At 49.8% G+C, this 25,574-nt stretch overlaps 1 protein-coding gene across 1 annotated transcript in view; it reads left to right on the top strand.

The window, feature by feature from the left end:
• Positions 1 to 25,574, top strand: part of TNR (tenascin R) — a 57,003-nt gene that overhangs the window by 14,671 nt on the left and 16,758 nt on the right. The window contains exons 5-12 of the mRNA XM_044439187.1: positions 2,621 to 2,771; positions 5,280 to 5,549; positions 7,416 to 7,601; positions 14,023 to 14,112; positions 17,016 to 17,279; positions 17,607 to 17,873; positions 21,644 to 21,763; positions 24,965 to 25,108. Of these exons, the coding sequence (XP_044295122.1) occupies positions 2,621 to 2,771; positions 5,280 to 5,549; positions 7,416 to 7,601; positions 14,023 to 14,112; positions 17,016 to 17,279; positions 17,607 to 17,873; positions 21,644 to 21,763; positions 24,965 to 25,108 (1,492 nt within the window). The remainder of the gene's footprint in view (positions 1 to 2,620; positions 2,772 to 5,279; positions 5,550 to 7,415; positions 7,602 to 14,022; positions 14,113 to 17,015; positions 17,280 to 17,606; positions 17,874 to 21,643; positions 21,764 to 24,964; positions 25,109 to 25,574) is intronic.

Consider the following 25,574-nt stretch of genomic DNA (forward strand, 5'->3'; position numbering starts at 1 on the left):
GGAAACCTTAAAACAGACCGTAGATTTTCTCTGTGATTTTGGGAAACTAATTCCACCATCCAGGACCTCCAGGAATGGATCCAGATGACCCAACAGACCCACAATGGCAAGATTTTGCCATGGCTTCTCCTATTTTGTGAACCTGCCCAGTATTTCCCCTTGCCAAAAAAAAAAATCTCACAATTGTAGATGGTTTGAGGACACAAAGGAAGACAAAAAATAAGTTAATTGAGATAGCTGACATGAGACAGAGGTGCAATCATGTTGCGCTCAAGCAAGGACAGCCAAAACGCCCTGCTCTGGTTTAGGCACGGTTGTCTCAACACAAATCTATGGGGTGGCCCCGATTGGGATACTGGGTGCCCTTTCTCAGGAGCTTTTCCACTCCCAGCTAGCCAAGGCAGGTTCCTGTAACAGTATTTTAAATTTGCAGGGGGAGGGAAATGACCATAGATCAGGCCTGGGGAAGCGGGGAGGGGGGCAGGGTACAGGAGAACATGGGAAGCACTGGGAGGAAATGTCTGGATTCTTTACCACAAGCAAGCGAACACGGGGATGCCATTTCTGGAGGGAATGGGTAGTGACGACCCAACCTGTGTTGTCCCGTGTGCCTCTTCAACTGCACCAGCAGCAACCAGTGACACAGAAAAGGGAAAGGATAAGTAAGTGTGTGTGTGTGTGTGTGTGTGTGTGTGTGTGTGTTGCGACCACACATCACAGGGAGAGAAAGCGCAACAGCTATCGCTGTCTTCTCCACTGCCTCTGGTTCACTCATAGGTTCAAAACATGTTCAGTGAAAACGATCCTTAGAAATGCTGTCATTTATTAAGCATTCTTTTGTTCGAAGTAAAGACAGAACTGAGTCCGTTCATAGGAAGTGTCACACCGATCCGCAATTCAGAGGCTCGGAAATCAGTTTCTTGTCAGGGCAAATAGGTTTATTTACAATTGAATGCATGGATCCATGGGTGCCTAAATAGGAACACGCCATGTTAATTTCCTTAGGGTTATATAGAATACACAAAAGGGGAGGGAATACAACACACAGGAAGGTGATTGGATACTTTGATATGGACAGGAAAGGGATTGGCTACAGGTCACAACACCATAAAGAAAAGGTACGTTCCACTCTAATGAGATGTCTTGGACAGGCCCTCTGAACTGAAGCTGCCTTGAACAGGCTGGCCAGGTTAAGTAAACAGAAAGGTGACAGGTGTGAACGTGCAGGGTTAGGGGGGCGCTCTGGCAGGCCTGTAGCACACAGAGATTGCGCTTCGACGGTCACCCGCTCATGCAGTGGGGTCACTGGTCTTCCCACCAGACACCCAGGCATCTCCTGTTGCGTTTATGGCAAGGCAGTGGGGTGGGGTGGTAAGAACTGCTTCTCTGATTACAGAAGGATGCAAAGTTATCGATTCAGGGAGTTTCACTCATGAACAGCCTAGCTGAGCCCCGGAGGTGTGGAACTCTCTTAACTACAGAAAAGTAGACAAAATCAGCAGAAAAACGGAAACAGATGAGGAGGCGCTGATGGAGGCAGCCCGAGCTTCGCAGTTATTTTAAAAGGGCCAGAGGGAAACTTTGCCATGCTCTCCCTCTCCCTCCTGCACATGCAAGTGCACAACTCCGGATAAGCAAAAGCCTCTTTTGTTACATCTCTAAGCCCAAAGAAAATACTCTATTGAAAATCAGTTCAAACTTTGGTTAGATAGTAAGGACTTCCTGTAGCCTAAAGAGGCAATTGTTGTGCAAATATTACCTGAGGATTCAAGGAGTAGTAAAATGCATGCCAGTTCCCAAATAATAGGGAAATCATTTTGTGAGGGAGGAAAAGCTTGGGTCCCTTTTATATTTAGAAGGGAATAGCCCAGCAGAGAAATTAGCGGCCTGGTCCTGGAGGGACCTTTGGCCTAGAGTTGCCAGTAGACCAGGCAAAGATCCTGCTTCCTCTTCCTCCTTTAAGGCAGTTTGACTGACAGGAATGAGCAGGTGAGATGCTTTCGCAGCTTGGAGATCAGCATTCCGTCAATTTATCTTGGCACAGCAAGCTGGGAGTAAGAATACAGGCAATGCTTGAAAAGTTGGTGAGCCAGTGTGGTGTAGTGGTTAAGAACATGGGACTGGGATGCAGGTGATCCCCGCTCAGCCATGGAGCCAGCTGGGTGACTTTGGGCCAGTCACAGACTCTCAGCCCAACCTACCTCACAGGGTTGTTGTTGTGGGGAGAAGATGGAGGAGGAGAAGGATGTAAGCTGCCTTGAGCCCTTTGTAGGAGAAAGGCAGGATATAAATCGGAAAATAAATATAAATAAATACATATTACGGAGGAGCAGCAACAGCAGATGGGAGCTGCTAAGACGGACATGCCACGCCATGCTCAGACTAGCGACTGTCGTGCTCTCTTTTGGAGAGACGCACAACTGTGCTTACAGGAAGCGTGCGACATCAGGCTTCATTGCAGAAATCCAAACACACGGAGCAGTCTTGGGGCTCCGTCCACACTGGCACGTTCTCTTGCCAGGAGGAGAAAGATCAGATCCCCTGTGACTCGTTTGCCTTTTGATCCCGGGGCTATCCCTGCTTCTCCCAAAGTCTGAAAGCGCTTCTCTGATACCCTCAGGACAACGAAGGCGGCGTCATTGCGCAGCTCCCCGGCAGCGTGACGACCTTCAATCAGACGGGGCTGAAACCCGGGGAGGAATACACCGTCAATGTGGTGGCCCTCAAGGAGCAAGTACGGAGCCCGCCGGCCTCAGCCAGCGTCTCAACCCGTAAGTACCCCATTCCTACATTTCTGCACCTCTCTAGAGGTTCACAGCAGTTCGATAAGATGAGGCTGTTTCAAGGGCTGTTTGCAGGAAGAAGGACTTTGTAGAACCTCCATGTTCAGAGGCAGTGTACCTCAGCATATCAGATGCTAGGGGAAAAGTTGGGTGACGCTGTCACTATGTAAGGCATTCCTAGAGGCCCTTCTCAGGCGGGCAGTTCTCCCCCATTTTTGGAACAGGCGTGTCTGTGCTGGAGAGCTGCTTGGAGATATGGTTGGCCAATGCCACCTACAGGCCACGCAACGCAACAACCCGTTTTAAAGCACTCTTTTTTGCCCGTCCGCGGCCATGTCCGGAGATACAAGTAATGGACGGCATGCACATTCTATAAAGAAATGTTTCCTAAGTGCTCTGGGAACGGTTCGTTCTGATCCGGACGCGGCAGGCCAGCCGTCTGGCAGGGACAGTTAACTGGGAGTCCTGCACTGAGCAGGGGGTTGGGACCAGTGGCCCTCTGGCCCCTTCCCGCTCTCCTCTTCCAGGATTCTGGGATTAAATCCGAGGAGCTTACACGTGGCTTAGGGTCAGGTTGCTTGAGACCTGCCCACCCTCCCTTGAGTCCCCTTCTGGCCTCTCGCCTCAAGCCGTGCCCCTGAATTGTGGCTCCTCATGAAGAGATGAGATGCTGCAGGGGGCGATCTCCCAGGCCAGGCAATTCTGCTCCGTCTCTTCCAACAAAGGCTGGATTATCCAGAGGCCTTTGATTCCGGCCGAATTGCCAGAAGGAGACTGGGCTGCGGCAGGGAATGTGCGGCAGAGGCGGCAGGAAGGCACCTGGGTGCGCTCCTTCATTACCTGATTAATTTCCGACAGCCTGTAGTCCAATAAATAGTTGTTGCCACTTACCGCCACCCCACATTGAGTCAATAAACAAGCCCCTAAGAGTTACATGGGCACTCATTAGAATTCTATAAAATGTTTCCCAGAGCCCTTCTCGCTCACCTCCAAAGAGGCATTCTCCGTTTCTGCCGTACCTTCTGCTTCCTTGTATTACTTCTCTTTACTTCTTCTTCCATTTAGGATACATGGCAAAGACAAGCCTTCCATAACTAGGTCCCCATCAGTTGTAATGAACTCCAGCTCCCATCCTCCCCAGCCAGCATGGCTGTTGGCCACCATGGGAGCTGAACACCAGTCCACTGAGAGCAGCAGTTTGGGGAAGGCTGCCAGAGATCACTGGGGCCAGGACACCAGGCTCCTGACTTAGGATCCAACTTGACTCAGTGCTAAATGCACCGTTGCGTTTAACCCACATGCCTTTTCTTCTCCTTTTGAAGTGCCAGTGGCAACCAGACCTTTCCCTTATCTTGCCTGTTTTAAATGCAGGACACATGATACGGAAAAGTTTGATATAGGACTGGACATGCAACCGACCAGAGGACAAGCTAATTACCAAAATATAAAAAACTGTGTTCGGATGCAAAAATAATAGGCCATTGTGCAAATAAATTATACAGTGGTTCTCATATGCATATTCATCACCTGCTGGTTGCTGCATATGTGAATGGGCCATTTCAGATCAAACTCCGCAGAGAGAACTTTCAGGCAGCAGATGTCAAAACACAACGTTGTCCCATGTTCTCTCGTTTGGCTGAGGACCTGAGTGACTAGCAGAGAACCAGTAAGGTGCATGAATGTGTGAATCAGCCCAAATGCTGGTGCACTTGTCTCTTCCTAAGTCCTGTCTCTGACTTTTTCAAGAATATATATGCTTAGTGCATTTTTTAACAATGGAAAAAACAGGATTTTAAAAAACGTTTTTACTTGCCAGTAACAAAGGCCAGTATACCTATGACATTATGTGTCACATACATTTTCACTTGTACAGACAAAAAATAAAAAATTGAAACCTGTAGAAACAAAGCTCAAATAATAGATTACAGATCCCCAGGCAGAAAATAAGTCTGAGATTAGATGCACAGCAGGGGCAGTGAGCTAATGCTGGCATGGTATACAAGCAATTAACAAGCATTCCTCTTTGCTTGCTTGCTTGCTTGCTTGCTTGCTTGCTTGCTTGCTTGCTTGCTTGTTTGCTTATTTGTTTTACACTAGTGCATTCTAGCAGTGCGTGGGGATGATTACGGATGCTGCAGGAATCCAGGTATTTCCGTTTCTGTCCCAAATATCGCAGTTCTGCTGGTGTGAGACACCCCAGTTCAGACTTACTTACACTTCATTGGAAAGGAGGAAAAACTATTGATTGCTGCAAATCACACCATAATGTACAAGTAAATCCCAGTTTACTTTCTACCTACCTTTGTTGTAGATTTTCCATGGATTTCCAAAAACTGGGACAGGAAAGTAGAAAACTGTGGAAGTAAATGGAAAGATTTTGCATGTCCCCGTTGTGTATTACTGCCTTTGGTACTTGGAGTAAATCTTTTCGTCTCCTGTCTCTCTTTTCCATGTAATTTGCTCCTTCAAAAATGTTTCTACATCTGTGGTGTCCAGTGATTGATAGGCCTACACAGATATTGGTGCGTGACGTCTCTGACACAGTGGCCTTTGTGGAATGGACTCCCCCGCGGGCCAAGGTGGACTATATTCTGCTGAAGTACGGCCTAGAGAATGGAGAAGGGGGCGAGACCACCTTCCGGCTGCAGCCCCCTCTGAGCCAGTACTCCATGCAGGCCCTGCGGCCTGGCTCTCGGTACGAAGTCTCCATCACTGCTGTCCGTGGGACGGATGAGAGTGACGCTGCAGTCACCCGCTTTCTAACAGGTAGGCCCAAGATAATCCAGAGTCCCAAGAGTTCCAGGTGTCCCTAGCATCTCTGCTTCAAAGAGGCCTCCAGGATCAGGCTGGGAGAACCCTCTAAGAGCTTGGAGAACTTCTTCCCGCTGGAATTAGCTGACCAGTTGTCTGGACCAGCATCTTCTCTTGCCCTTGTGATGGCAGGCACCAGGAGTGTTGCTGAAGGCAGTCCATGGCTCCTTCACCTACCATATAACCTTCTACCTCTAACCCTGCCTACAAAGAATCACAGCCCATCACAACATCACACACACAAAATCCATCTATTTGTGAAGAACAAGGTAATTTGTGGGGGGGGGGGAAGTCCCCTTCTTCTCAGGGCGGCTTTAGCTCGGGGAAGGATGGCCCGGTGCATTGACTAGCATCTTGTCGGAGTCCTTAGGGAAATTGAAACCAAGCAAAGGCTATAGACAGCTCACGAGTTTAATTTATAGTACCATAAAGAAGGAGGTGGAAAGCAGATTCTAGAGCTGTTTTATAGCTTAAATATTGCCTGTCATAAAGATTACAGATTGATACTAGTACTTTTTGTTATCTCTATGATAATATCTTGCTGACTGTACTTAAGAATAAGGGGTGTGTGTACTTATTGATTTGCTGAGTCTTTCATTCCATGACTTACTTCTGTGAAATGTTTTAATCAAAAAAAGAAAATAAAGAAGCACATCTATAGTGTCGTAAATTTGTCACTCCTGCCTTCTGCAGCACACGATGCTCACATTTTGACTTTGGTGCCTGCCAGGGGGACACTGCAGCTCGTGGGAATGTAAAGGAAGGAGCCCATCACCCAGAACATTTGAACATTTTGCGTTCAAATTCTTCTTTGCGGTGACTCTGCTTCAAGGCAACCTGGAAGGTCTTATCCTGGCTTTCCGGAAATTCTTGCTTTGGAGTCAACCTGATGGAAGAGTTCCTACTTGGAATGCACTGGGCAATACTTTCAATTGGATTCAGGTGAACGTAGTTGAATTTCAGTCCCACTGGAAGCAACGGGGCACACTAGTCATGACATCGGGGGGACACTGTGAGCCACGGCAGGCAGTACTGGCTAGTCTGAGAGGGAAGGGCCCCTTGCCCTTCTGAGCACTGGGCTGATGCATGTGGGCTTCCTCGCATGAAGACCTTCCCTGGTTTAATGGCCAACTTTAGCAGGTTCTTAGGCAGCAAGGCTGGGAGAGACGCCTTTTTGCTGGACACTGCGGAGAACCTTTGCCCACTGCAGTAGCAAGCAGCCCTGGCTGGACAGGTGCAAAATATGACTCAGGAAAGACAGTTCTGCATGAAGACAGGCTTAAAACTAGAGTTGGGCATTCTTGCTTCACAGCACTGAAATGTGTATCAGATCTGCTTCAACTTTCCCTCACTGGATTTCATTCCAAAGCAATTAACCACCAAACAGCTTATTAGGGAATCTGGCGGATTTGCCGTCATCTCAGGCCTACATATCATATGTATATGAATTGCTTGTCTCACTGAACAATGTTCTCCAAATTCTAATTAGATAAAGACCATGAAGTGCTTTGCACACTTTAATGTGCTACAGAAGTGATAACGGTTATCATTAGTATTCATTAATGAGCAACTTCTTCAGATTTGTGCAGGAATGATTGGGTGGAATGTTGCATATGGAGTTCTACAGAACAATAGAACAACAAGAAATCCAAGTAACTTACCCAATTCCATTGCATTTGCAAAGTTCCAAGCTTCATACCAACTTCCCCAAAAATAAAACATGGTCATAAACACGAGAGACCCAATTGTCGTCCGAATGACGTTGGAGAGAAAGAAGAAAAACCAAAGCCAGAACACTGCCCGTTTCCTTTTTTAATGCAGAAATTGATGCGCCCAAGAACTCGCGTGTGGTCTCTCGGACATCCGACAGCCTGGAACTCGAGTGGGACAACAGCGAAGCCGAGGTGGACACCTTCAAGGTGGTCTACAGCACGCTGGCTGGTGAGCAGTACCATGAAGTTCTGGTGCCACGGAACGCAGGTGCCACAACCCGGACCACCCTCTCAGGTAAGCCTGCCCAGCAATGTCGGCATATATATTTTTCTTGAGGAATCTTCCAGTGGAAAATGTCCGCTTTGCTTTTAAGCAAATTTATGTATGTCTATATGATTGTGCTTAAAATTTGCTCATTTATGCATGTGGAGAAGAGTGTCTTTCCTTCAGGCTTTTGTACCATTGATAGGTAAAGATGTTCCTTAACAGATGTGGATTCCCAGATAATGCCTTGCTTAAATTTGGGATAGTTTTTGTTGGCATGGCACTCCTAACTTTGGGGTTCCCTCCATCAGGGAGGGTGGAGGCCAGGAAGAAACAGTTTGGCAACTGGAATTTAGCCAGGAAAGGAAACAAGTCTGGGTTGTGTTGGAGGTGCCTGGCAAAAGCAGGACTACGGAGGCTGGGCCTTCAGGCGCCTTCTTTGCTTTGGCAGCAACAGGTGCCGCTTGAAAGACCAACCCTGTGTCTGGATGCTTTTCAGTCTCTCAAGCTGACCTCGAATGTCCTGGAGCACCCAGAAGTCTCCAGCATCTTCTCCTCCCAAATTTCACCTGTCAACGGCTGGCACCCTAAAAAGCCACGCCTTTCTGAGCAGCTGAAAGCGAGCCGGAGAATTTTGTTCCACACAACGAGATTGCAATAAGATGTTCTGCCTGTGATGCTTGATCTGCGGTGTCTGGTTCCCATTTCCAGATAACCAGGAATCTACGATCATTGCATGCCGAGGACTGCCCAGGCATCACAGAGATGGTCTGTAAGGGAGATAACGGTTGGTTTTCATGTGTCTGTGCTTGGCCAGACCCATTTGGAGGCTGTTTGCAGTCCATTCTTGGGGCAACGGGGTTAATCTTTGCCCTTGGCTTCCCTGCCAAGGCACCGGTTTTTGTCCAAGTACCTGCATGTGTAACCGAGCAGAAGAAGGCGGTGCCGGTGGAAAGGACCATCATTTCATTCCCCTTTCCATCTCATACAGAGATGCTTACAAAGAACGCACATTCTTTAATGTTTGGGGGACCCTGTGGAAATCTTTCGAGGTGCCTCATTGAGAAGGGACATCAGGGGAGGACGTCTGCAGCTGTCCAGGGCTGGCTGCACTCAGATTCCCAAGTCACGACCCTGGCAATATCCAAGAGGCAGGCATGGCGCAGGGCTTCCTCCCAAGTGGGCATGCATAGGATTGCAGCACCGGAGAAGAAAAGCACAGGGCAACGGCGGGAGGATCCAGCCTCTTTCCGACTGCTTCCGAAAGCTGCTCTCAGCAGCGATTTCATGGCCAGGTTGCGCAACGGCAACAGAGAATGAAGCAGGTTCTCCTTAGTTCCCCCAGCAGACGTTCAGCGCTCCGGGGGGGGGGGGGATCTATATTTCACACTGGTCTTCTCTGCCCCTTGGAGAGCAGCCGCCTGACTCTGCCACCCACTTGGGAGTCGCTGCCTTGAAAGTATCTTCCAAGGTGCTTGACGCCCATGGAAACGAACATCAATGGCAGCAGTTTCTCCAGTGGAATCTCCTTACAGACTTTGTGCAATCGTAGCATTTTCTTAGCCTTTCTCAATTAGATCATCTGGATTTCTGCCCAGGTGCCAGAGTTGTAGGGACCCCCATTCAACTTCATCAGGGCATGTCTGGAAATATTTTGCAAATTTTAGTATGGGGCAGGCATAACCCAGCCAAAGTGAATCATTTTTAAGTGGAATTGACTGTAATGGAAGTGCTGGCATGTTCTGGACTCTCTCCCATTGCAGTCAACCAGAATTACATGCTTAACTTTGGCTGGATTGCATCAGTGTACAGGAAATTTTGACAGCATTATAAATAATGTCCATGTTACATTAAGAAGGGCATGGTTTCAATTCAACCATCCAATCCAGCATCCCATTTCTCTTCTGATGGTCAGCCAGATGTCTCTGGAATGTGCACAGGAGGACATGAATGCCCTCTGTGCACTGCCACCCTGGTCCAACAATTAAAGTTGTTGGTGTTGTTAGTCACAGAGGCATGTCCGACCCATCGCAACCCCATGGACAACATTCCTCCAGGCCTTCCTGTCCTCCACCATCCCCAAAGTCCACTTAAGCTCACACCGACTGCTTCCGTGACTCCATCTAGCCACCTTCTTCTTTTGCCATCTATTAAACTGCCTCAAAGTAGCCTTTGGCCCAGGGAATCGAAACCCCAACTACTACCCATCCAACCAACTGAACTGCTTGGCTCTCGGACTTTGCATGACATACATTACCAAGCAGTTCATTCTATGACTGAGCATGCAACCCAATCCTGTACATGTTTACACAGAAGTAAGTCCCACTGAATTCAACTGCAGTTACTCTGAAGGAAGCATGTATAGGACTGGAGTGGAAGGAAGCATCCACTAAGATTTAAGCTTCCTAACAACTGATGAAGTATCCAAAGAATCATTGCCTCGCTGCTACATTGGAAAGAGCAATACCAGGTAATTACAGGTCCAGCATTCTTATCTGCCAGTGATCAGATCAATGGGAGTGAGAGCTGATGTTTGACAAAAGGAATTCAGGATGCAGCTATAAGCAGATCAGTGGTAGGAGTTTTGAAATATTTAAAATTCGTCTGGAAAAGAATGTAGTTAGGACTTTTGCAGATGAAGTGTTTCAAATAGAATGACTGTGCCTCATTCACTCACATTTTGCAAAGCATACAGAGACTATCCTTGCCCTGTTTGTGTGTGTGTTTGCGTGTTTTCTGCAGTTGTCCCATATTCACCCATACACAGAAAACCTGCTTTTGAAATAATCGGAAAAAAAAGGATGGAACATAGTACAAACTCCAAACTTTCTTGCTATTTTCCCTTCTTTTTTAAGGCTCTTCCTCCTGGCTTCACCTGATTAATTCTTCCTTGTTGCACTGCTGCCCACTAATTGCTTTCATAGGTCCTCCATCTCTTAAGAAGGAAGGACCAGAAAACTCTGAGTTTTGAGCCTCTTCGTGCTGTTTGTTTGAACATCTCCAAAGGAGTGCCGTAGGAAGCCCCAGCATTTGTTTTGGAACAACAAAGGAATTGCTGCTTTGAACTCCCGTTTGAACTGCTGATGGACAGGGAGAAAGCTGCAGCTTGAAGTAGCTGAGCACAGCATAAAATTTAGAACGGTACCCCCAGCTCTGCTTCATAGACAATGCTTTCAGAACAAAACAGCAGAGCCACTCCAATCAAGAGTCTACAAGTACAATAAAGAAGGGAAGAATGTGGAGTATTGTCTTTTCATACAATTATGTCCACTGGTGGAGACGGAACCCAGCACAACGCACGTAGCAAAAATTGTTGTGCCCCTTCCTGTTTGGAAGGACAGTTCATTGCAAATCTGCTTGTAGCTTGCAGTCAAGAGGAAATGTGTAACCAGTTTATCAACAGAACACATTGTCTAAGGCTCTGTCCAGAATGTCATGAACTGGTGGAGCGTTGCCCTGTGGACAACCCACTGGTGCGCTGGCCAGGGCTTCCTGGTTGCTGGAATTTTTGCAAAGAACGCTGGACTATGTGGGCCTTGGTCTTAACTGCCAAGGGATGACTTATGCCAATGAACACATCACTCCGAGATTTTCAAGAAGTCTTTCTCTTTGAGTTCCAGTTGCCTGTCTCATTCCGTTCCATCTCATTTCATCCTGCCTTGTTCTGTTCTCATTTCATTCTGTTCTCGTTTCATTTCATGTCATGTTTTAACTGTATTGAGTCCAGTTCTGAGCATGACAGTTTAAGAAAGATGCAGACAAGCTGGAAAGGGTTTGCAGGAGGGCAACAAGGATGATTCGAGATTGGAAACAAAGCCCTGAGGAGAGACAGAAAGAACTGGGCGCATTATCCTCGAGGAGAGAGGTCTGAGGGGAGAGAGGATAGAACTCTTAAAATACTTGGACGGTTGTCACAACGAGGAAGGCCAGGATCGCTTCTCAAACATCCCAGTCTGCAGGACATAGAAGAATGGGCTCAAGTACAGGAACCCAAGTTCTGGCTCAACATCAGAAAGAACTTCCTGACCGTTGGAGCAGTCCGGCAATGGAACCAAGGACCTGGGGAGGTGGTGGGCTCTCCCACACGAGAGGCATCCAGAAGGCAACTGGGCAGCCATCTGAGAGGGATGGCTTGGCTTGGAGTTCTGCAATGAGCAGCGGGTTGGACCCCAACAAGGTGGGAGTCACACCCACTGGTGTGGCCCTTGGTCACCTTGGCTTTCCCCAGAGGGGAGAAAACGTGGTGGAAACGCCCTGCCCTTCTGTGGCCTTCCAATGGGCAATGGGTGGACTCAAGGAGACAAGAGAGGCAAGCAGGCCAGCCCCGTTGAGAAGGAACCCTAAAATTCCCTGGTTTGCATGATGGCTGCAGCTGCCTCCACCGTCTTGCATCTTTTATACCTCCGAGAAATGCTAATTCAGTGGGAAAATAAATAAACCCAGAGCGTGCCGACAAAGAGCCACTGGTATCCACTTTGATCCAATAATGATAATAGATGATAGATTGACTGGAAATTAACTAAATTGCTGTCTCTCCTGATGAGCCAGAAACCGCAGGGCCACCTCCCGCAGGCTTCCGAGTACTTGCAGCTCCGCAGCTTGCAGGGAGAAGCTGGGATCTTTCATTAATTATTGAATGTTTCATTTATACCTCATAAATAAGCAAGTCAAATGAAAATGGTAGATGTCAAATCGGTTTGGCAACAAATAAAGTTATCTTGATGTTCGCACTCCCTCTACATTTTAGCTGCAGAGAAGGCGACTGCAGTGAATCAAAGCAAAATCAAAAAGTGATAGTCCTTTGTTTCAAAAGTAATCCCGTTTCCTTAACCTAAAATGAACAAAATGACCCTCAGGGGCCAATGACATCCTGTCTTTTTACATTTCAATTTGTTAAAGCTCTAAACCAGCCTTCCGCAACCTGACATCCCACCAATGTCTTGGGGTACAGCTCCCATCATCCCTGATCGTTGGCCACACTGGCTAAGACTGCTGAGAGCTGCCATCCAAATTGTTGGAGGCCACCAGGAGGGGAAAGACCTCTCAGGCTGACCGACCCACACTGTCCGGGCAGGTTTTCAAACTGGGTTTCAAAGCAGAGTTTGCATAATTTACTCACGACAGCTGTGTTCAGACAATCCTCCAAAACCTAGTTTCTGAAGTCCTCTTGATTGGAGCGGCTCTGCTGTGCTCCAGATGCCTCTCTTTCGCCCTTGTCCTTCGGTTGTACACTGGTTTTAGTGCAAAGACCTGAGCTTGTGCTAAGATAGACTTCCCTGTTAATGCCCATACTGGGGAAGCCTAACTTGATACCAGTTTACAGACCCCTGAAAAAGAAGACATCTGTTGTTGCCTTTATGTGCCATCAGGTTGTCTCCAGCTTACGGCGACCCCGTGCATGAAGACCCTCCAGAATGTCCTACCCATGGCAGCCCTGCTCAGCTCTTGCACATTCCAGGCTGTGGCTTCCCTTTACGGAGTCCACCCATCTCATATTTGGCCTTCCTTTTCTTCTTCTGCCTTCCACTTTCCCTTCTCCAGGGAGTCCAGCCTTCTCCTGATGCCCCCAAAGTATGGCAGGCTCAGTTTTGTCCTTTTCACTTCTAGGGAAAGCTTGGCTTGATTTGTTGGAAGCCCCTCATTCGTCTTTCTGTCCATCCAGGATATTCACAAAGCTCTCCTCCTGCGCCATTTTCCTCCTGGCAGTGGCCATTTCAGAACACAGGAAGGGCCAAGAAGCTTCAGGCCAGCACTATCTAACCCACTTATTTTCACACAGTGGACAACCGGTCACCCCTGGGAAACCCCCAGCAGGAGAGGAGTCCCAGCCCCCACCTTGCCCATGCCCCCCAGGGAGATCAGACAGAGACGGCCAGTTATTAGCTTTTCCATGTATCATTCTTGCACTTTTACTGTTGCGCAAGTCAGTGCCTGCTTTTGTGTAGTGTGGGTTGTGGAGTGGGTTTCACATGGACCTGCGCTCTTATCTTATTTTGTCTCATCTAACAAACGAAAGTCAATCGTGTGTGTAAATAAAATAATGGTATTTAAAGCTGGAGGCCGGATAGCAACCAAACAGCCCAATCAAAGTGACGTCAAGTGTGACTTGAAAAGTAATGTTTTGTGTTATGCAGTGAGTCTATGTACTGAAGTGTGCATTCGGATGATGCGTCGCCAGGGTCCTCCATTTTTTGAGCGATCTCGAGTGATTTTGCACAACGTGACTCAAACTATTTGGTCTGTATGTTCATTATCTAGGATTTGAGAAGCGAATGTTAGTACAATTATTCATGCTCTTTTATAATGGAGCAAGAGAAATATTCAGGTGGCTGGCAGTTACTGTGACAAAAATGTGGCAGGCTGTGAAGGCAGACAAAATGAAGCTGCTTGATGGGTGGAAGTAATTACTTTTGATTATTTAATCTGTACATTGTTATGTGTCCACATGCAGATTTAGTACCAGGGACAGAATACGGAGTGGGAATCTCAGCTGTGATGGATGGCAAGCAAAGTGTTCCGGCGACCAGGAACGCCAGGACCGGTGAGGGACGTAGCGACCGCGTTTCACTCGGGCATAAGACCTCGCGCCAAGGAGTGCTTCTCTCCCCCATGCTGCTGGCCAGCCAGACCCTCTCCCGAGATGTGCCCTGCCCCTTCCCCAGGTCCCCAGCCCACAAACACCCCGGCATCCTATGTCCTCTGAGCACACCCGGTCCTCGTGCAGCCATTTTGCAGAACAAGGGTTGGGGGGCGGGGGTCACTCACTTCGGTTGTTGGCGTTGCTTGCAAATTTTGTGTGCCTCCATCCCGTGGGGTCCTCCGAAGCTTCTGGGAGCTTTCTCTTGTGCATGGATGGTGATGATTCGGCTACACAAGGAGGCACGCTGAAGTCACTATTACTTCTGATAAACTAGAGAATTTGCAAGTGAAATAAAGGAATCCGTGCAACAGGCTGAATAAAGTGTGAAATTAAAGAGGCCGAGTCCTGCCGCAAGAATGTGGGCCGTGCATGAATACAATTAAAAGCAATGAATCGTGTCCTCAGAGGCTGGCGGAACTGCTGGCTTTGTTATGCGCGTCCTTCGCATGAGTGCACCTGAAGAGGGAGGCGTGAATATACCAAAGCATACAGTTGAAAACTGCAATGTGCGTGAATTTGGCTGTCAGTTCAAAGTTGTGGAGCCTTTCTTTTCCATTTTGGAACAGATATTGATTTTCTGGAGTCCACAGGAATCCAGAATGTATCCAGTCAACCAGGGGAGGACAGAAAAGACATCCCCAGGTATTTTGGACTTCACTCCTCAGAAGCCCTTCCAGTGTGACCACTGCCAGGAAAGCTGAGACCTGAAGTCCAACGCATCTGGCAATCAACCCTATGTCCTAGCACGATCTGGAAGCAGACGCGTCACCACTCTCCTCCTTCAGAGATTTTCCAGCAAAATCTAGACGGCCACTTATCTGGCTGAGGTAGAGAATTTCTTTGCCATTAGCAGGAGCTGCAACCAGATGAATTGCAGGTCCTTTCCAAATTTATAATTCATGTTTCCTCCCTCCCTCCCTCCCTCCCTGTCTCTCTCTGTGTCTGGAGAATGCTGGACGCACCCTCTTCAGCCATGTGTCAGCCTTCAGAGGGGCCATCTGCCCCACGGGTGTTCTGCCTTGAATGGGGCCAACGCCATGGGGCCCGGGCTGCAGCAGGGCAGGATAACACGCAGTCCCTGGGCCGCATGCACCCACCACGCCTTCAGCACAGCTCCGCAGCACCAGATTCGCCACAGTGGAAAAACAATCCGTGGTCTAAACTGGCCAAATTGAGCTTTAAGCCTTGGCCGACTGCTAGTGTTCTTAGGCCGTTAGTTTTCTTGTGATTTGATGGTGCCGCTGCCAGAATTTGGAGGAAGGGGCAGAGGTGCAGCCGTGGGGGCATTCCAGGGGTAGATTAGCCCCCCGAGCCCCTGAAGCGGGCCACCCCTGCCCTGCTGCAAGGGTGGGCAACTTTTGCAGCTGCCCTCTTCTCCCGACAGCAGTCCAGGCCGAAGAAACGCAACCCAACCTCTCCCAGGGGGTCAGTGCTTATCACCCCGTTGCTGCACACTTGTGCAAAGCATTTAAGTGAGAGCTTCAGCTGTTCAGTGGTATTGGACGGAAATAAATAAGTCGAATGTATATACCACCTCTCCTGTGCACAATCTGCCAGCAATGAGGATACATAATTTATTAGTCTGGCAGCATGCAAGAAAAGGCCTGGCATGAGCAATACGGTCAAGGCTACAAAGAGAGAAGAAACTCTCTCTCTCTCTCTCTCTCTCTCTGAAAACATTCCAAACAATCTTTTATTTATGAGTGAGATTTTGCCCACTGTTTGCGGCACCTTAATTCAAATTTAGCAGAACCTGCTGGGATTCAGATGAAATAGCTCAGTGGACCACCAGTTGGCCATCTCTGCTCCATGGTGGGAACTGACTGGGCGTGGACAGATGGCCGTTTCAACGTTGCCATCCTCTGCACTTCAGTTGCTGATTCCTGAGAAGAACCAAGCAAGTGAGAAAGAGCCGCTGAAGAACCTAAGAGGAGAACTGTGCCAAGAGCCCTGCTGCTCTCCACATGGGGAGAATGCACTTTGCCCCCCGCCTTTGAATGGGGAGCCAAAGCACAGGGCAGAGGGGTCGTGGGGGAGCTCTGCTAAAGCTCCTCTTGCTCCCCAGGCTGGGAGAACACCATTAAAGCTGTTGTGCCAACATCACCATCTCCCAACAGAGGAAGTCCTTCCATTGTTACAGACATGTCGGCAAGCTGGCATTTTGCACAAGGGGAAGCAGACACAGCCGACGTTTCAATGCAAATGCTGCCGCAAGAACCAAAGCCAGCCTTGAGTTCCAGGATGTGGAGTCTTTGCTCTGCCCGTGCCGCGCTTCTTTCCCGGAGCGGCTTCCAGTGGCCTCCCCGAGCGTGTACGGCTGATATCCGTGTAGCAATGCCAGGCATGCCGCATTAGGGGCTTGTGCATTTAAGAACACCGCTCCATCACGCCAAAGGAGGCAAGGAAAGGCAGATCCCACAAGCGGAAGATCGAAGACCCCGCTAAAGGAAGAGAGGGAGGGAGACTGGGTGCCAAACTATTTTGGTCCGCCTCTACGGAAAGGAGAAAACTGGACTGGCCACCACCGCTGTGGCAACCACTGTGGGTGCAGGATCTGGCCGGGGGCTTTGGGTATCTCCACTTTTGGGAAGGGCTCCACCAGCACAATGCCACAGACAGACATCCGCTCCCCAACTTGCTTTGAAGGGATGCTTTTCAAATGAAAACCCCGTGATTATACGTAGCTGTTGTTCCATTATTGCTCAAGGTTTGCTCATGCCAAAGTCCAGATTCTGACCTGCTGGCTCCCGGGCTGTTTTCCGCTCCTCCCGTTCTCCTTTAAAACTCTCCATCTGTTGCCGCAGACCTCGACGGCCCGAGCAACCTCCTGGTGACGGCTTCCACAGAGACCTCCATCTCGGTGGCCTGGACCAAGGCGAAAGGCCCCATCGACCACTACCGAGTCACCTTCATCCCCGCGTCAGGCATGGCGTCGGAGGTGACCGTTCCCAAGGACAAGGCGGAGTTCACGCTGTCCGAGCTCGAGCCCGGCACAGAGTACACCATCTCGGTCATTGCAGAGAGAGGGCGCCAGCAGAGCCTGGAGAGCACGGTGGATGCTTTCACAGGTGCGGCACGGTGGGTCGCGGTAATGCGGGGCTGTGCGCTGTCTCAGGTGCCAGGTGCGCAGGGCACCAGACCTGGCATGGAAGATCCGTCCTGCAGGTCTCTGGTTTTAAAAGATTAAAAACTGGTTGAAGGCCAACATGGTCACTGCGAGATGAATAGGAGTGCTGCGTGGGTAAGCACTGAACACGGAGGGGGTTACTCCCTCGGATCACTTTGCACATGCTCAGGAACACTCAGCCTCCCGGCACGTGCCCCTCTCCAGGGCTGGGTAAGGCACTGCCAGTCCTTCCCGGGCTTGCAGCTCTCCTCTGCCTTCTTGGTTCCAGGGTTCCGGCCAATCACGCAGCTCCACTTTTCTCACGTGACGTCCTCCAGCGTGAACATCACCTGGAGCGACCCCTCCCCGCCGGCCGATCGGCTGATCCTGAACTACAGCCCCAAGGACAAGGAGGAGAGCAAGCAGGTGGTGCTGGGCCCTTCCAGGAGGCATGCTGCCTTGTCCGGCCTGCAGCCATCCACGGAGTACATCGTGTCCCTGGTGGCCGTGCACGGCCTGGTCAGCTCGGACCCCATCGTCGGCTCCATCACAACAGGTAATGTGGGGGGAGGCGCCCCACCTGGGCCCTGGCTGCTGTGCCAGAGGTGGGCAGGCAGCCAGCGCGTGGGAAAGCCAGCAGCCAAAGTCCGCCCTCAGGTCTTCCAGGCGAGAGAAGTCCTGGAGAGCCCTTTCGAGCCAGACTGGATGGACGGACACTCCCACCGTCCTGGATGACCAGCAGGAGTCCCAGTGTTTGGGGCCCTCCACACTCTGCAAGCGTGTGCATGGAAGCGCGGTCTGACCCTTGGGCGCTTCCGTGTACCTGTCTGCAGGTGCACAGGTACCCACGCGGAGCTGGGCCGGTCCTCTTGTGGTGTGCAGCTGAGGAGGCGCCTCCTGAACAGCCAGTGACTTATTATAGAAGCATCCAGTGTGTGGGGTTCACTTTTGTTTTTGTTGTGCTCAGATAGCTTTGCTTTTAAGTCAGCGCAAGAGAGATGGTTGCAGTGCCATAAAACCGCACAAAACAAGGCAAGAGGAGCCCTCGCCAATGCAGTTGTGTGTGGGACAGGCAGGCAGGCAGGCAGGGGAAGGACAGAACGTCTTGAACCACAGTCCTGAACCCACTAAGCCCCCCTGGACTCAATCTAAGCTCTCTAGTAATAATACACTGTGTGCAGACAGGGTTGTAACACATAATCAAGGGCATCTGTGGAATGTGGAAGTGGGTGGGATCATCCGAAGAGGACGCTTCCCCTCCATCTCTTGTGCCATAAGTCCCAAATTGTGTCCTATTGAGAGAGCTGCCCGTGAGTTGCAAATGATACTTGAATGAAGGCAGCAATCCTATATCCACTTACCTGTGAGTACATCCTGTTGAACTCCATGGGAATTTCTTCTAAGTGGTCATGTATAGGATTGTGCTATAATGGGTTGAAAGTAGGGTGGAGGTGAGCTCTTTCAGAACCTGTCTCCCTACCGGCAGGTGGGGACAGCGGGAGAGTGGAGGGTTTTGATTCAGAGGAAAACTGTGGCCTGGCTATCAGAGGGGAAGGGCAGACGTGGAAGGCCAATGTGGCTCATGGGCAATTCTCCCCGTGGTTCCCTGCATGCTTCGCAAGACAGAGGTGTGCGCTTGTTTGCCTGGATATGTCTGGCAGGCAAGCAGGTTGTTTCTACACCAGCATGGTTTCCACCCTCCTCTCTCAGTCCACCCTCCCATCAGCCTGAAATTCAGTCCCACATGGCTGACTGGAGCAGCTGCCACTCTTCCCAGGGCAGCACGTGGAAACCCCAATGCCAGGTCCAGACATGCAGAGAAACCATGGTGAAGCGTGGAAACCACAGAAGAAGCCATGGCTTCCTATCATGGTTCTTATCCTATCACACCACACTGAAATACCATGACAAGGTTTGGACAACACAACAGACCATCCTGCACAAGAAACCACTGTGGCTTGTCGTGTTGTGCAAACCCACCCAGAGCCATCAGAGAGGAGCCCATGCACCATCTTCAGTCTGGCACAGTGGAAGCAGCAGAAAGCACGGCAGCCTAGCAGGAGGGGAGGCCTGGCTCTGCCATGGCCAGGACTGCAGGTGTGCCACTTCCTGCCCAACCTCAGCTTGAACTTCCAGTTTCTGCCACTCTTTGCCTCTGCATGCCCACGCAGCAGATTAAAGGGATTGTTAGCAACATCTTTCCTGCCGCCCTCCTACACCTGCAATCCCCATCACTACCAACTGTTGAACTTGACACAATAGATCCCAAAGCTCCTTCTTTTTAAGCAGGCTAATTTGTCCTGGGCTGCTAGCACAGCCGCCTTCAGCTGCATCCTTCTATTGTCTCAGTGCTGAATTTCACTCTGAGACGGCAAATGATGCCAAATGTAGTACAAGGGAATTATACATGTATGCGCCATTAACCGCAAAATCCACAGAGCAGCCAAGAATCCGGATTTGTTTGGGGCACGTTCATGCTGAAATTCCATTCAGAGCACCTTGTTCATCCCTCCAGCTGAAGTCTGTGTGGGAGAGGGAAGCCTGCCCCCCAACCCCCGACAGCAAGCATGTTCCTGGACTGTGCTGGCTTGGATCACAGATGAGGCAAACACCACTGAATGCTCCCCATATGGGGCAGGCAGGAATCCCTTGCAGATGGAAAGAAAACCAGCATGCTTGTGAAAGGCGCACAGGAATATCTTAGAAAGTGAGCCAAGCCAAGGGGACATCCATGAACCTTCTTCCACATCACATGCAGCAGAAACTGAGGCTGCAAATTGCCAGCACGGAGCAGGGGCACTACCCGCAAAGGGACCGTGCGCATCTTCTTTCCTGGGCGATCTTGGAGCCCGTGCTGGATGCTTCTCCTAACCAGCACCCCTCCTGGTATCAAAATCAACTCCTCAAATGAGGAATGAAATGTATAATCATGTTCACTGCCTTGCCAATTACTATGGTAAATGGAGCCAAGCCGCTGCAGCGAGACCCCTGCGAGGTAGGCTCACAAGGACGCGTCGGTGCGCTTTCAAGGCCCTCTCATCAAACACGACAGCTAGGAGGTTGCTTTTTTGAGAATTGGGAGATTCTCGATTTGTGCCGAAAAGTGTCACCAAGCAGTATTGCTGCGTCTGCCTTTTTTTCCTTGAGAATTTTGTGCATATTTCACCATCAGTTAAAATGGAGAGGCAAAAACAATCCAGCTTTGCTTAAATTTGGGAAATCAAAAATGCGCCTTGCCTGCCTCCTCCATCTTTGAAAGGTTCGCGCTCTTCCAAAAGCACGTGGAGAGGCTGTTGCGGTTCAGCAGGTCATGTGGGGAACGTTCCCTGTTTCCAAAGGCAGGCCGAATCTCCTGACTTTCAGCTTCTTCAGGAGAGCAGAGTGGAGAATGGGCTTGATGCTCCTTCCCCTAATCATAGAAACAGCAAGAGTCAGAAGGGGTCTCCTGGGCCATATAGTCTGACCCCGGCTCCAACAGCCTCCACTCACAACATGCCCACCATGTGCATGTCCGGCCTGTCCTTGAACCCCCTCACCAATGGGGCCTCAACCACTTCCCATGGAAGTTCTTCCCATGTCCTCGGGTCCTAACTGTCAGGAAGTGCTTCCTGGCATCCACCCTCAATCGTGATCCTACTATAGACAAGGGCTGCCTCAGCCCTGAGAAAGACGCAGTTCACCTTGTCATTGGCCCGTATCTGAATGAACCTGGTATTTCAAAAATGACTGATACTGAGGAGACCAGTGATTGTTATATTTGTCCGTGTATTTATAGATATTAATATTCTACCTGTTCCCAGTACTGGGACTCCAGGCAGCTTAAGTTAAAAACGTATACAATTAAAATGTAAATCAAAATATACAGAAGTCAAAATTATAGTTAAATCAGTAGAATATGAAAATGATGTAAAATAACAAAATTAAATATGCTAAGCATGAATGGAATAGAGTATTTTGATTCACAAAAGTGATAAAAGGATGTCAAGTACCATTTTAAAGGTCCTGTTCATGTCAAGATCTTTATGGGAATTCCACGTGGCGGGTTTTCCATCAATGCCAAAGTCCACACTCCCTTGGAGACCAATTTGCAATAGAACAGAGTTGGTCTTCCTGTTCCCTGGCCTTGCCCAAGAAGAAATCAGATCTTTATGCAGAATGTACTTATTCAGCCCATCAAAATGTTTAACATCCTCAACAGGAGGAGGGGAATATCTCCGTTGCCATGAGAACAGGCCCTTTGTGGGCGACTTCACCTAGACAATCCCCTAACGTGCAGTCCCTCCACACGTGGACGTTCCTCAGCTCTTCTCTCTTTGCCTCGCTTAGGGATCGATCCGCCAAGGAACCTGACCGTGGACAACGTGACTACAGAATCTGTGGCCATCCACTGGGCCCCTCCGGTTGCCTCCTTTGACCACTACAGACTAGCCTGGAGATCGGCCCAAGGTAAGCCCCCTGCAGCCCACAAGTCCACGGCTGCTGTCTTGGATTGCAGTAAAAGACACTCCATGGGGTTTAATGGGGAGGAAGGCAAATTCTGGCTGAATGTTAGGAAGAATGAGAAATCACAGAATCATACAATAGTAGGGTTGGAAGGGGCCATGAAGGCCATCGAGTCCACCCCCCTGCTGTTGCAGGACACCAAGTCACACCCTCCCACTCAGGTGGCTGCCCAGTTTCCCTTTGAATGTCTCCAGTGTGGGAGAGCCCCCCACCTCTCCGGGCAGCTGGTTCCACTGGCACATTGCTCTGACCGTGAGGAAGCTTTTCCTGAGGTCCAGCCTGAATCTGGGATGCCACAGCTTGAATAGATTATTCTGTGTCCTGCACTCTGGCATCAGCAAGAAGAGATCTTGACCTTCCTCTTTGTGACAGCCTTTGAGGGACTTATAACGGGATCTCATGCCCCCCCTCAGCCTTCTCTTCTCAGGGCTGAACATGCCTAGGTCTCTCCGTCTCTCCTCGCAGGGCAGTTTCCAAACCCTGGATCATCTTTGTCGCCCTCCGCTGAAGCCTTGCAGGAGCAGTTCTCTAACAAGGCGACACTGCCTCACCTTTGCGATCACTTGGGGGAACCTCAACATTACCAACGTGGTGCAGCTTCCCATCATGCTGAGCAGCTTCCCACTTTTCTACAGGGTCTCATACATTCTGTCAAACCTTAGCCCCGGGACCACACACAGGGGTCTTTAGCTGACTGCCGCCAGCTTCTCTGCGCTCTCAGCATCTCATCCCAGCTACCTGTGGAGGGCTATGTGAGGAAGACGGCCAGCATTCCTGCCCCCCCAGTCTCACAGAGTGCAGCGCTCTTTGCAGCCCTCCCAAATACACGTTGCTCCCTACTTTTCCACCTGATGCTAAGATGGATCGAACACTAGACTGTTGCTGGCATAGGATTTCTACCCCACATACCCTCAGCCAATAGAGCACAGAAGTTTCCCCAGACATATGAAGCACGTGTGGCAATATGTTTTTTCCAAAATAACCCTTCTTCAAAGAGAAGGGATTTAACATGAGGGGCTCTGAGCGGCTCACCTTGATGGCCACTGAAGGGTGCAGTCCTAGGCAGGTTTAGAGGAAAGCGTCAGCCATGCTGACTGAGGAATGCTGGGAGCTGTAGGGCTCTTTTCTCTCTAAACATGGGCAGGATTGGACCATTAGGTGACTGCTCAGCCTGAGCCAATGTCATCACGAGTTCCGTGTTAGGTGTGTTAACAGGGCTTCCTGTGAAGCCAGGCACACAACGCACTCCCATCCGTGCTTGCGCATGCCCGGATGTGGCATGCTTGACGGACTTATCTCCAGGTAAGGTTGCATACGATTACAGCTTTCATGTGCTAAAAATAGTCTTCGGCTGTGGATCCATAAGATTAAAGCACCCAGACTTCAGAGTTTGTCACTTCAAGGGAACAGATGGGCTATTAAAATAAAGGAAAAGTAAATGTTTTGACAAGGGACCTTCATTTGCATTTGGCAAACACCTCAAACTAGCGGCTTCTTTACCAAATGACATTTGCTAATTATTCTGAAACAGCTATTTCCTTCCCAAGGTATAGGTGAGTTGTCAGTCTGGCCTTATAGAGGTAAGGTTTATGGATCACTCTTTGCGTTAAAAATGATCAAAGAGGTGCTTTTGCATTAGACGTACACAGAGGCACTCAGATCATGCTCTACTTCTGCATTTTGCACATTGGTTGCAGGACATGCTGGCATGATGCCAGTGTTTCTGGAGGGCTTCTAGAAGAGGGGTGTTGTGGACACCCCAGGTCTGAACATGTCCAAGCAATGCTCAGGCAAGCTGTCAACATGTTTTAAGTATGGCGTATTCCTTCTGGATTAGGCCACCTCATCTGCTGCAAGACCAGGAAGATGGACCAGCTGCACCCTAAGACCACGTGCCCATCACAAGCCAACTTCACCGACCAAGCGCACCACCAAGGGAATCTCTTGTGCATATCCCCAGATGTGTCTTTAGGCTCTCGGTCATGGCGCCCTGCATGAACTGAGGCTATGCCAAATTACGGCAGGAGTTCTTGAGAATCTGGAAATGGATGTTTGCACTGGCTGCATTCACACCACACGGCAGCCCAGCCGGCATGGCTCCCCTGGTTTGCAGCTGTTTACCATGAGCTCCCTTACAAATGGTTTCCACTTGATCCTCCCCACTCAGTCTTTCCACTATCGGGATATATCCTTCAGCTGCTCTGCCTGAAATTCAGTCCCAAGATGGAACACTCCCTGCCTGTGTCACCGGCCTCTTCCTCTTTGGTCCAGGCAGAAAGGCTGGAGCAATTCCTGCAGCTGCTACTCTTTCCAGGCAAGGGAGTTTCATTCCAGGGCTGCGGAAGCCGTGCTCCTGGTTTAGACATGATTTTGTCCTTCTCTTATGATGCCTCCCTTTAGTTCTGTGCTGGAGTTCTGTTCACCCTCCAAAAGCAGAGCAGAAATATAGTTTCTCAGAGCAAAGGTCTCATTGCACCTGCAGCTCAGCTCACAATCTATTTGTATTCCATCCCTGCAGAAACTTGAAGTAGAAATAAATGTTTTCTGCCTTTGGCCTGCCCTTTCCTAATTGCTCAAACATTTTGGAACTGGGTAGTATCCTCAAAGTTAGTTTTTTTCTTTGGGTTATCCTGTGCCATCCAAACCTTGGCTGTTGCTAGGGAAAAGCCACGCTGGGGCTCCAGTCTTTCCTTATTCTTGCTCTCTGCCTTTCTTTTCCAGCCATGCACTGCTCATAGCTTGGAACCTTCTCCTCACCTGCTGGCTCAAGCTGTGAGCAGCTGGAGATGCTGTCTCTGGGTGTGTTGTGTAAAAGCGAGGCCGTGGGCACTGCTGGTACCTCCCCAAGGCTTGGGTCCAATCTCACGGTTCCGGACCGAGCCCTCACTAATCTATTGCATCCACACAGCATGGGGCTATCCATGGTCAAGATGACTCGGGGGATGCCAGGGAACGTATTCAGGCCAATTTCTTCCGGGTGACCATGGCAAGGGAAGGAAGGACCACCGAATATGGCCTCTTTACCACCTGAGAGGTAGCCAAGGCTGGAAATTCTGTCCTTCCAACTTCGAGCTTCTGCCAGGACGCCTCTTGGGGAGATGGGTTCACTGGGAGATAATGGGGCCGTTTTCTCAACCCATTCAGGACGCGTGGACAGCATCGTGGTTGCCAAAGGGGTCACGAAACACGCCCTCAGCCACTTGCAGCCTGCCACGGAGTATGAGGTCACCTTGAAGAGTGTACGGGGCAGGGAGGAAAGCGAGCCCCTCTCGCGCATCATGTACACAGGTACGGAATGCAGCCTGTGGTATACCAGCCGGCTGTGAGGTTCTGGGTAAAACCAGTGTGTGGGGTGGCCAGAGTCCTGGAGGGGTTCTAGGCCCTGCTTGGCCATGGAGCCAATTGGGTGACTTTGGGCCACTCACTGCACTCAACTCCTTAGAAGAGGGGGAAAGGTGGGATATAAATGCAATCGAGGAAGGACAACGAAGACACGGAGACGGAGACAACACAGGTGGTTATGATGAAAAGCCCTCGGTGGCTAAGGGAGGGATAACTTGGCACTCCTGCCTGAGCTGCTGTAGCAGCATGGCGGGAAGGCATGGGGAACCAGGGCATTCGTGGTTCCGTCCTTACCTCTGGCAATACAGGAGGCCTCAAGGCTAACCAGGTGTCTCCCTGCTTCAGCCCTTTCCCTTGCCTCATATGATGTTTGTCCTATCAGTGGGTGTCAACTTGAGAAGCTTAACAATTA

Source organism: Varanus komodoensis, unplaced genomic scaffold (genome assembly GCF_004798865.1).
Source record: "Varanus komodoensis strain SLA01 unplaced genomic scaffold, ASM479886v1 scaffold34_1, whole genome shotgun sequence".
In the NCBI taxonomy this organism is placed as follows: Eukaryota; Metazoa; Chordata; class Lepidosauria; order Squamata; family Varanidae; genus Varanus; species Varanus komodoensis.